At 45.7% G+C, this 12,711-nt stretch overlaps 1 protein-coding gene across 3 annotated transcripts in view; it reads right to left on the bottom strand.

Moving 5' to 3' along the window:
- Positions 1-1,310: 1,310 nt before the first annotated feature.
- LOC148773208 (neuroligin-4, X-linked) overlaps positions 1,311-12,711 on the bottom strand; it is a 306,595-nt gene continuing 295,194 nt past the window's right edge. For all 3 annotated transcript variants that reach the window (XM_088833548.1, XM_088833547.1, XM_088833549.1), the window contains one exon: positions 1,311-2,163. In XM_088833548.1, the coding sequence (XP_088689674.1) occupies positions 1,311-2,163 (853 nt within the window). The remainder of the gene's footprint in view (positions 2,164-12,711) is intronic.

The raw sequence follows: 12,711 nt of genomic DNA on the forward strand, positions 1-12,711 counted from the left end.
GCAGGACCCAGGGTGTGGGAAGCGACTCTTCCTTAACACATTCAAAGAGCCACAACTACAGAAGGAGACTTGTATTCTGTTCCCCACATCCTCCCCTCCTAGGCCCTGCGATTTCTCTGCATGTGTTTCTAATTCAACAAGCTTTTAAATAGACTCCACGCTGGGGATCCTTCTTGTTGGGCGGGGGGCAGGCTTGCAACTTCATGAAGCCTTTAACAACACAAAAGTAATAGTTTGCTTAAAAAAATAAAAACCAACAGTCTCCGAAGAATGCCATCGCATGCACTTTCCAGCCCAAAAGCAAAAAAAATTAAAAAACGGGGAGAAAGCCCGGTCACAGGGACGGTCAGAGTCCGCCGTGTGACAACCATATCCTCCTGTAAATGAAATGCCTTAGAAAACCCCATGTCTGTTGGCCACAAGGATTTAAGAAGAAGAAGCCCCCCTGTGTCTTGGAGGGAACAGAGGTGATATGACTAATGTATATACCGATTTATATACATACAGACCACGATGAAAAGCACAACCTTGCTAAAAGCTCTTTCAAACTGAAAACACCAATAAAAGCGCTTTTTTTTTTTTGCTTGTTTTTTTGTTTTGTTTTGTTTTCTTTTTCTCTCCGTGTGTGTTTGTTTAAACTCACAGCTATATACATTATTCTTTTTTTTTTTTTTTTACAAAGTTTCTTAAATATAGTTCAGGCTGGCAAAACATCTCTTTGCACAGAACTCTAGGTATGTAACTGCATAGTCCGTTCGTTTATTTTAATAATAAAATTCTACTTTTCCTTCTTTTCTGAATTACTGCTCCGTATGCTGGGTAAAAGCCCATAGACTTTTTGTTTGCTTTTCACTTAAGGAGAGCCATCTGTCGTGTGGCACATAAAGAACTTTTTTTTTTTTTCAATTGTTATTAAAAAAAAAAAAAAATTGGTGTCCCTGGCTGAGTTCCAGAAGGGTGTCAGCTTCTACTGGTCACGGTTGGAAACACCCAGGTCCTTGAAACGTCGACGTCCTGGTCAGCGCTAGAATCAGCTTGGATGGCGGGTGGGTCTTCAAAGCAGAACTAGAACAGCGAATGGATCCATTTCACATTTCGTAGGGTCGAAAGTTGGTCTCGTGGTACCGGGAAATGCCAGCATGGGAGGTCTGCAAAGACACTATGGTTGCCCTTTTGGGTTTGTGTGTGTGTGTGTGTGTCTTAAGCCAGGGGGATGCAACACATTGCTCCTTTGGAGATGGTGCGTCTTTGTCCATCTTCCAGTTGCAGGGGGCTGGCGGGATGGGGCGGGGAAGGGGAGGGCTGCAGAGCTATACTCTGGTGGTGGAGTGTCCGTGCGGTATGTTTGTACTGTTCTGGCCTCCGCTGAAAGTGTTGAACGTGTGCAGCGGCTGCATGCCTGTGAGCGTGTTGGGGATCATAGTAATGGTGTTGGGGGTCATGAGCGGGATGTCGTCGGGAGATCTGCGCAGCGTGAGCGTGTAGTCCGGCGGGCAGGTGAGCCTCAGCGTGTCGTGGGCCTGCAGCGACTCGCACTCGTGGTCGTGCTCCAGCTGCTTCATCTGCAGGGACATGATCTCCTCGTTCTGGATGTGCGCGATGTCGTTGGTGGCGTTCCTCTGCGGGCTGGGGCGCCGGTGGGTCTCGTGGCGCCGCTTGTCCTTCTTGTAGTAGAGGGCGGCGAAGGCCAGGATGTTCAGGAACAGCAGCGACGCCCCCACGGCGATGGTGACGCTCAGCTCGGTGGAGTAATCCCGTTTGGTCTCGATGAGGACCGTGGTGTCCTCGGGCCCCGTCTTGTGAGGGTCCTTGGCGTGCTTGGGGTTGCTGTTGGCCGGGGTGATGGCCGGGCGCTTGGTCGTGGGCCAGATCTTGGAGGGCGACCGCCGGGTCCCGTAGGGGAAGGAGGTCATGTCCGGAGGGGGCACCTTGGTGGTCGTGGACACGTACTGGAATATCTCGTTAAGGTTGTGCAGATGTGGAACCAGTTCCAGCCAGAAGGCCACCTTGGTGGCACGGTAGTGATCCCTCACGCGGGGCTTCAAGCCGATGTGCAGATACAGCTGGTCTTTGGGGTTATACTTGGACCAGGCCACTTCCTCGAAGCGGTTGGGTTTTGTGTGAATGAACTTGGTGTCCTGGGGAACAGGCTGATTGGGGTCGCTGAGGACAGAAAGGAGAGAGAAAAGAGAGGGAAAAAGAAAAGGTCACACTCTTGTGTCACGTCACAAGTCAATTTTAATCGAGCGAAACGAAACGACGGTCAGATCATCTGACGTATTTATGGATACGCGCAAAGTACCGAAGTGGCAATGACTATACGCTGTGGTTTAATCCACATGTGCCTATTGTTCTGCCTTGTCTATGAAAGGATGCCCTCTTACCTTAACCTGTAAAATAACTCCCAATGAAACTACGATACTGTTTCTGTAACATTTCTGTATTTTTAACGCATCCAGTTGTCTTCCAAACTTGGAGATTTTTCAGGAGGAAAACAAACACGTGTCTTGGATATGTTTCAGCATTTCAAACTTAAACTACTTTTGTTGGAAATTTTTCAGCATTTCAGGCTGAACTACTTTAGGAGTCACTAACCTCAACCAGAGAGTGATCAGCCCCCACAAGCCGGGGGTTGGGGGGTGGGCATCTGGCAATACGTGGAGATGTTTTTGGTTGATATACATGAAGGATGGTGCCATGAATGAAGGTAGATGCCACAGTGACTGTCAAATATTCTCCAGGGCACAAGAAAGCTCCCCCACCCAACAGCAAAGAAATTTTTCATCCCAGATGTCAACAGTACTAAAGTCGAGAAATCCTGATTTAGAGATTGTTGTCCAAAATGTGTACATTCTCTTTCTTCCTCAAGAACTGCTTCTTAGGAAGATGGATATATATTGCAGTTATAACAATTAAAATATGTTAAAAATGCAAAAAAAAATCTGGCTTCTGTCATTACAAAATGTTAATAAATAGAAATATGCATCCACTGTTTGTGCTCCATTAGAAATATGTATATAACTTGAAAAGCTTTTGAAGACTGAGTCACATGAAGATCAAATAGCATTCCATTGAAGTCATAAGTTTGGCAAGACAGTGCTTTTAGACACACTAAAGTCAAGGATTTTAGGAGAAATACAGCAAGATGCAGTAAATTGAGGGTTGTTATAGATTTCAAATGTCCTCGGCAGCTATGAACCTGACATCCCCTGTGATGTACACAGGCAGAAGGACAATCATCAGTGTTGAAAGATTCTCCACAAAACACGATATCTGAAACATAGTTGCCACCCAACTTTTTTTAAGGTAACAGAGAATCTCCTCAAAGATATACTCTAATTTCTTCCAATTATTTTTTTTTAGGCTTGGTAAGTTCAGTTCAGTTCAGTTCAGTTCAGTCGCTCAGTCGTGTCCGACTCTCCGCGACCCCATGAATCACAGCACGCCAGGCCTCCCTGTCCATCACCAACTCCCAGCTGGTTTGGAACATCTAAGATCGTGCATGATAAAAGGTTACCTCGTGGACATCAGTGAACTCCCAGAAGTGGCGTGCAGACCTGGCTTGCCCTGGCCTACTACTGGGGGTGCCCTCACCTTTACCTTCCAAGCAATGCCTTCTTGGCAACACAGTTATAAAGCCACCATCTCTTTGCTTATGTGCCAGAAGGCTGGGGTCCCAGAAGGTTCCACTGCAAGACTCAACGTCTGCAGACATTCCCAGGTGGCGTGCAGGCTTCAAGTGATACCCTTGACCCACAGAGGCAGTATTGCTACAGGAAGGGCTTTAGTCCTCAGTCTGAGGCAGTCAACATCACGAACATACATTAAGCTCTGCCTCTCTCGCACTTTACAAGTTGGGAGATCTCGAGCAAATTCTTAAACCTCTCTTAGCCTGATCTATAAAGTGCATACGAATATTGGGATTGGCATTAATTGAGGAAGCCGTCATATTCCTGGTGTATAGAAAGAGCTCGTTGATAAATCAGAATACCTACCAATTGGCAGGCAGAGAAGACTATAAATCATAAACAGTATATGCTGTTGCGGCTGCTGCTGCTAAGTTGCTTCAGTCGTATCCGACTCTGTGCAACCCCATAGACGGCAGCCCACCAGGCTCCCCTGTCCCTGGGATTGTCCAGGCAAGAACACTGGAGTGGGTTTCCATTTCCTTCTCCAATGCATGAAAGTGAAAAGTGAAACTGAAGTCGCTCAGTCAAGTCCCACTCTCAACAACCCCATGGACTGCAGCCCACTAGGCTCCTCCATCCATGGGATTTTCCATGGCAAGAGTACTGCAGTGGGGTGCCATTGCCTTCTCCAAACAGTAAGTATCCAGAGCATAAATCTTATGTGCTTAGTCGCTCAGCCGTGTCCAACCCTTTGCAATCCCGTGGACTGTAGCTCACCAGCCTTCCCTTTCCATGGAAATTTTTTCAGACAAGAATCCTGGAGTAGGTTGCCATTTCCTCCTCCAGAGGCTCTTCCTGACCCAGGGAGCAAAACCACATTTCTTCTATATCCTGCACTGGCAGGCGGGTTCTTTAACACCGCATCACCTGGGAAGCCCACAGATCTCATACGATAGACTTGATTTATCATTTACTGCATAAAAGTATCCTGTGTATTAGCATATATGGTACACTATATACTTCATAGAGTTGATGCTGTGTCAAAGTATACTGTATACAGCAGTATATATTTGTGATATGGTATACTTTGTATACAGTATAAGCATATATTTATATTACTTAGATAAAAATTTTATTTATATAATTATATAAAATATAAAGTGTATTTTGTACCGTAGTATACACAGTATACTCTGCACTGTGTATATTACATACGATTACTATATGAAAGTATACTGTGTACCACAGTATTTACAATATATTAAACAGGACATTCAGAAAACAAAGATCATGGCATCTGGTCCCATCACTTCATGGGAAATAGATGGAAAAACAGTGGAAACAGTGTCAGACTTTGTTTTTTTGGGCTCCAAAATCACTGCAGATGCTGATTGCAGTCATGAAATTAAAAGACGCTTGCTCCTTGGAAGGAAAGTTATGACCAACCTTGATAGTATATTAAAAAGCAGAGACATTACTTTGCCGACCAAGGTCCGTCTAGTCAAGGCAATGGTTTTTCCCGTGGTCATGTATGGATGTGAGAGTTGGACTATGAAGAAAGCTGATCGCCGAAGAATCGATGCTTTTGAACTGTGGTGTTGGAGAAGACTCTTGAGAGTCCCTTATACTGCAAGGAGATCCAACCAGTCCATTCTAAGGGAGATCAATCCTGGATGTTCATTGGAGGGACTGATGCTAAAGCTGAAACTCCAATACTTTGGCCACCTCATGAGACGAGTTGACTCACTGGAAAAGACTCTGATGCTGGGAAAGGTTGGGGGCGGGAGGAGAAGGGGACGACGGAGAATGAGATGGCTGGATGGCATCACCGACTCTGTGGACATGAGTTTGAGTGTACTCCGGGAGTTGGTGATGGACAGGGAGGCCTGGCGTGCTGTGATTCATGGGGTCGCGGAGAGTCGGACACGACTGAGCGACTGAACTGAACTGAACTGAACTGAAACAGGACATGTGGGCTTCCCTGCTGGCTCAGATGTTAAAGCATCTGCCTGCAATGAGGGAGGCCCAGCTTCAACCCCTAGATCGGGAAGAGGCCCTGGAGAAGGGAATGGCGACTCACTCAAGTGCTCTTGCCTGGGAAATCTCATGGACAGAGGAAGCTGGCGGGCTGCAGTCCATGGGGTCGCAAAGAGTCGGACACGACTGAGCGACTAACACTTGCATCTCACTTTCACATCCACTGTATGCCACAGTATGGATGCCACTTTTCAATGTTTATCATTAGAGACAGTTATATAGCATCTCTGACTCAGTGGACGGGAATCTGAGCAAGCTCGGGAAGATAGTGAAGGACAGGGAAGCCCGGTGTGCTACAGTCCATGGGGTTGCAAAGAGTCAAACGTGACTCAGCAACCAAAGAACAACATAGTGTATACACTGTTCAAAAGGACACTATGTATCATAACTGATATGGTTCTCTGTATACTGCATATAATACATGCTGGATCACACGGTATATGATGCATACAGTTTATCACTGTGTATATTGTATAGTATACCGAGCTTCCCTGGCGGCTCAGACTGTAAAGAATCCACCTGCCGTGCAGGAGACAGAGGAGACACAGGCTTAATCCCTGAGTGGGGAAGATCCCCTGGAGGAGGGCATGGCAACCCACTCCAGTATTCTTGCCTGGAGAATCCCATGGACGGAGGAGCCTGGGGAGCTACAGTCCGTGGGGCTGCAAAGAGTCGGACACAACTGAGTGACTGACATTTTCCCTTTGCCCAAACTGTATATTATAGTACTTGCTGCATACTATATATTCACACTTATAGATGGATAGATACATATATGACCTACACATATGATTACAAATGTGGCGTGCAAGACAAATAAATTGCAACTGCTGTGCTCCTATTAGTGACATGAAAAAATATAAAAAATCTACTATAAGCCTTCTTATCCATGTGTTCCTGTATAACCATTCATTTATTCTAAGATAATCTGCCTTTGTGCTTTTATTTTTACATGTCTTAAAAAAAATGTTGGATGCGATATAGCACCTCGCATTTTCTTACTTGAGTCTTCTGAAATAAAGTGTCGGAAAATTCCTGTTTAATTGGACCTGCCATGGAGATATTTTTATAAAATAAAACTCAGAGGCTGTGAGTAAAAAGTGATTTTTACTGCTCTAAAAGCAATGAAAGAGAGAGAGGATTCCTACTCTTTTTGAATTGATCTGATTTCACAGAATCAGGCCTTCTGGCTCTACTAACCTTTTATCAAAGGGACGGCATCTAGGAAAGAGTGTTCATGTTAGCTTTTGGTTATATATTTGCATTTGGTGTACATTTGAAAGGTGAGGAAAACATGTTTATTTTGTTCTCACAGAATAAAGGATTTTGAAAATCCAGATAAGTACGCTTTAGCCCATAACAATCTGTTAAAGTTCTTGGTGATGCACCATCAGAAGCCTTAAACGGAGATAAACTCGGGATGCTTATGGAAGGAGGCTCATCACTTTCCCGTCTCAAACACTCCAAAGAAAGTAAGATCTCTACATGGGGTACCAGGGCCTTGTTTTTTAGACTTTCCTTCAGCACACCGTGTCGTTTAATTCCCACAGGCAAAAAAACCTAAAGATTAACATGATTAAGGAGAGAATGAAACAAACTCATCTTCTTTGTAAAGGTCCGTTTTCACCCGTCATATTCCGCTTGCAGCATCACCTTGGCAGCTGACGGTTAAATGCTTATTTGGGGTCTTGTGGCTCATTCTATTTGGGAGAGACGGGTAACATGATTTCTTTACAAACACCAATGACCCCTCTGACAGGCTCCTCTGGAGATTGGTATGAGGTTTGCCTCACCCCTAAAACAAGGTCATGCTTGACTACTTTTCCTTAGACGTCTGAGAAGAAAATTACCCCTACACCAAGAATCATGTGTTTAGTCCACCCCGTACCGCAGGGAGTGATGTTCACTCACTGAGCTTAAAATGCCTCGGAACAGCAAAGGTCACTTTTAACACCGGACTTGGGCTGCAGCTGTTTCAAAGCTGCCTTCTCTGCTTCTCAAGCTTTGCAAAGATTGCGCAAAAGCGGACGCAGAAATTGATCACAGGATATGAGCAAAGTCAAGAGTAGAGGTGGCATCTGAAAGCCAATGCAAAGCATGGCATTCTACTCACTCGACCGATACCAGTATACTCAGACATACTGGACGATACGCTTGCCTTTCTCACATCATATAGATTGGCTTGTTGTCCAAGTGCCTTCCCAACTCTAAACTGCGTTGGTCATTGATGGACAAACAACGAATTTCTAGTGACCGGTCAGGACCAACACCATCCTGTCAAAAGAGGTGGGAATCTCTGACAAAGAGCTGCAATCTGTGTGACTGTTCGTAAACCTCGGGGTTAGCTTCAACCTTTCCTTGACAGCACTTCTCATGGATCATGCAGCTCTCCAAGGAGCTTAATACTTAAATTAAGCTCTAGTTTAATACTTAAATTCTAGCTTAATACTTAAGTGTTCTGGCGTCACTGTTATTTTTTTTTCCCCAGCACTGTTTCACTTGAATCTTCTCACCTGGATGATCAAAATGGTCTCCTAGCAACAAGAGCATCCTCTTCCGTCCTTCCATCTTGTCTCTCCCTCCATCCTTCCCTGCTTCCTTCTCCCTTCCCTCCTACCCTGCCTTCCATGCCTGCTACACTCACCATCCCCACATTGGTTTTCGGTGCTTAACAAAGAGCCTGTGCCATACCACAAGTGTGTCGGTTTAAGCCTGCAAGTGAGGCCAGAGCTGTCAGCTGTGGTCCAATGCAAAGCAGCCAAAGCGTTCACTTCATCTCGGCAGGGGGATGAACGACCAGGAACACGGGATGCTGGTAACAAGGTTCAGCAGATCCACAGTTCCACCCAGTAATCAAATCTAAGCGTGCTCCAATTCAGCACAATCCTTTCTTCTCAGTAACATGTTGAGATGGATACACGACATGATATTCTTAGAACCACATGCTCTCTCTGTGCCCACAGGGAGCAGTGAATGGTAGTCAAGTGTATTCAATCATGTTTTGAGAGTCACTGCCTCGAGATAAGGTGTGAGACCCCTCAGGACATCAGGGATGGTTCATCCATGGCTGCTCCCTGGGGGACAGCAGATAAGGTGTGAGACCCCTCAGGTCACCAGAGGTGGTTTACCAATGGCTTCTCCCTGACTGACAGCAGATAAGGTGAGACCCCTCAGGATGTCAGAGTTGGTTTATCCCATGGCTGCTCCCAGCAGATAAGGTGTGAGGCCCCTCAGGGCCTCTGGGATGGTTCATCCATGGCTGCTCCCAGCAAATAAGGTGTGAGACCCCTCAGGACGTCAGGGATGGTTCATCCATGGCTGCTCCCAGCAAATAAGGTGTGAGACCCCTCAGGACGTCAGGGATGGTTCATCCATGGCTGCTCCCTGACTGACAGCAGATAAGGTGAGACCCCTCAGGACATCAGAGTTGGTTTATCCCATGGCTGCTCCCAGCAGATAAGGTGTGAGGCCCCTCAGGGCCTCTGGGATGGTTTATCCCTTGCTTCTCCCTAATTGGGGGAATGGTGCTAAATTCTCCATTGCAGGACCACTTTTCAGCCCTCAAGTGAAAAGAATGCCTCTTCAACACATGGCCCTTATGCCATTATCCTATTTTACATAAGCAGTTAAATGAAGCATTTTAGAGAATTAACTAGCAACCAACCGTGAAGCCGTGCCATCCGTTGGCAAACACCTCAGTCACCGTTTCTGCCATCAGCTCAGTCTCCCGTTTTCTGGTTAACCAGACACCACTGAATAGTGGCCCTCCCCTGACTTACATCTGAAATTGCACGTTTGCACTGTAGGTCAGAGGAAGGTCTCAGTAACTTCCTTGGAAGATGACTCGAGTCACTCTGATCGCCTTTCAAACAAGCTGTGAAAAGTCACTGCATTAACATCTCCAAGGATGATCTCAGCCATGTTCCATGTGGACCCCGGGAGCAAAAATAGCTCCTGCCTGAATAAACTCCAGATCCTTCAGACTAACATCCAAGGCCACGCATCAGTCTCACCTTGCTACCGCAAGTGATGTCTCTACCTGAAGTTCTGGACTCCGGTCAGAAGATGGGGCTATTCCTCCAAGCCAGGTCCCTATTTCTTGGTCTTCTCCATCACCGACGTTAGTGAGTTTATGAAATCCCAAAGTATCATAAACACATGCCACTAACAGCCACAAGAGTAAACTGGAGCAGTGATCAAGCCCAAGTAACTCTGCATCTCCAAGACGATGTTTCTCAGATGAGACACCTGGCCCAGTAATTTTAGAAAATGGAATTTACAGCATCAAAAACCACACAACACTTTTCCCTGATATACTGATTATAGTTAAAATAGATACAGAAGACAAAATAAATTCCCTCAGATAAACACTTTCAATATGTAGAAGTAAGGCAATTTCCCTAAGTGAATAAACAACAACAAAAAGTCTTACATTTAAAAAAATAAAAAAGCATTCAACATTTCAAGCGCTCAACGTTTTCAATCCTAGCACAGGTTCTGGTTAAAGTACCCATTTGGCGCAAGTATTTCTCTACCATCTCATGGCATTAATTAATTTCCTCTACCTTTTTCTTTCTTTTTCTTTTTTATAACCATGAGAGAGAATTCATCTCAGAGCCTTTGGCAGGCGAGAACAGCTAATGAGAGTTTAATGGCTTTATTTGGATTTTTCAGTTTTCTTTAATGGCTCCGTTAAATAGATGAGGAATGATCCTAGCTCTCCATTAAACAAAGTCATGTAAAAACTTTTTTTTTTTTTCTCCAAAACATGTAAGACAAATAGAAAGTGAGTGGCTCTCACAAAGGTCACGATGTTGTGTTTAGATATTATGGAGTTACGATGGATTAGGGTGTTGCCTTCGGAGAAGGCAATGGCAAGCCACTCCAGTACTCTTGCCTAGAAAATCCCATGGATGGAGGAGCCTGATAGGCTGCAGTCCATGGGGTCGCACAGAGTCGGACACGACTGAAGTGACTTAGTAGCAGGGTGTTGCCATCATGGATGGACATGGCCACAGTGCATGGAATGTTTGTGTATGCTCTTTGCTTCAAAAGTTGCCAACAGTATCTGAGTTCCCTGATATAACTGGGCATTTGTCCTGCCTTTAAAAGGGGTTATGCACAGAAGTGCATCCCCATCAAATTAAGACGTGCTGAAGCCTCAACCGCCAGGTGCCCACAGGGTGATGTTATTGCAAACAGGGTCATTGCAGATGGGCCCTCAGCCAAGGGAAAACAAGGTTCTACCAGGACTTCCACTGGTTAGGACTCTGTGTTTCCACTGCAGAGGCCCCAGGTTCGATCCCTGGTCAGAGAACTAAGATTCTGCAAGCCAAGGGGTATGTCCAAAATTGACTAAAAAAAAAAAAAGATGAGGTCATACTGGATCAGGGATGGACTTCTAAACCCATATGATTGGTGGCCTTAAAAGAAGGTGGCCATAATAATAATAATAAAAAAAGGATAAAACAATGGCATCTGTGGCAATGTGGGGCATGGACCTACATGGAGGTCATCGCACGAAGTGAAGTAAGTCACAAAAAGAAAGATAAATGCCATGTGATATCAGTTATATGTGGAATCTAAAATATGACACGAATGAATGTAACTAGGAAACAGACTCACAGACATAAAGGGACAGACACGGGGTTGCCAAAGGGGAGGGAAAGTGGGGAAGAGGATGGGGTAGCAGATACAAACCATTACATACAGGATGGATAACGCAGAGTTTAGGGAACCATAGTTAATATTCCGTGATAAACCAGAAGAAGGGTTTCCCTGCTGTCTCGTCAGGAAAGAATCTGCCTGCTGATACAGGAGATGTGGGTTTGATCCCTGGGTTGGGAAGATCCCCTGGAGGAGGAAACGGCCACCCACTCCAGTAGTATTCCTGCCTGGAGAATCCCATGGACAGAGGAACCTGGCGAACTACAGTCCATGGGGTCGTAAAAGAGTCAGACATGACTGAAGAGATTTAGCATACAGAAGATAATGTTCAGCACTTCTCTCAACTGAAAAAATAGCTACACTTGTCCTAAATGAGGAGGGCACGGGTACCCACGCCAGTGCTCTTGCCTGGAGAATCTCAGGGACAGAGGACCCTGGCGGGCTACGATTCATAGACTTGCAAAGTATTGGACATGGATGAGCAACTAAACAGCAAGAGAAGGAAAAATAGAACGAAAACCCATGCGTGTATGTAATTGAATGATTTTGTTGTACAGCAGAAATAAACACAACATTGCAAATCCACCTTATTTCAATAAAAAGAAGAAGTTGGCCACGTGAAGACAGACATGCTGGGAGAGGCCCATGTGATGAGAGGCCCAGAGCTTGGAGAGATGTAGCTTTAGGTCAGGCTGAACCAAACAGTGTCAGCAAACCTCCAGGAGCTAAGAATCATCACAGAAACATCCTCCGACAAGTCTCGGACGGAGGTCAACCAGCCCCACCTTCGGCGTGGACGTCAAGCCTTGAGAACTGTGCGACGGTATACTTATAGTTGTTGGAAGGCAAACAGTTTTTGGGAATGTGTGGCAGCAGCCCCAGGGATCTAATAAACAAGGCTACGTAAAAACATTGACATTTGCTGACTTGACTCAAATCATCTCCCGTGGAAGACAGATCCTCGTGGTGACAGACGAGCACCTCTATCTGCGAAAGCTGTGGCCTTCCTGGTTCCCCTGCTGTCTTCCTTAGACCTGACTCGTAAAATGGGAGCGCTTGAGGCGGGCCTTCACACACAACCGTTTGCTGCTCAGGAAAAAAACTCAAATCCTTTCCTAGGAACTTAAAACTGAGAAACCACTTCCCACCAGAGAAAACTTGGAAACTCGGAAAAGAAGGATGGGCTTCTTAGGTGACTCAGAGGGCAAAGAATCTGCCTGCAACGCAGGAGACGTGGGTTCTGTCCCTGGGTCGGGAAGATCCCCTGGAGGAGGGCCTGGCAACCCACTCCTGTATTCTTGCCCGGAGAATCCCATGGACAGAGGAGCCTGGTGGGTCATGGTCCACGTGGTCCCAAAATCTAACCCTCTGAATGGAA

This window comes from Moschus berezovskii, chromosome X, assembly GCF_049115385.1.
Source record: "Moschus berezovskii isolate FMDL1 chromosome X, NW_MosBer_1.0, whole genome shotgun sequence".
Lineage (NCBI taxonomy): Eukaryota > Metazoa > Chordata > Mammalia > Artiodactyla > Moschidae > Moschus > Moschus berezovskii.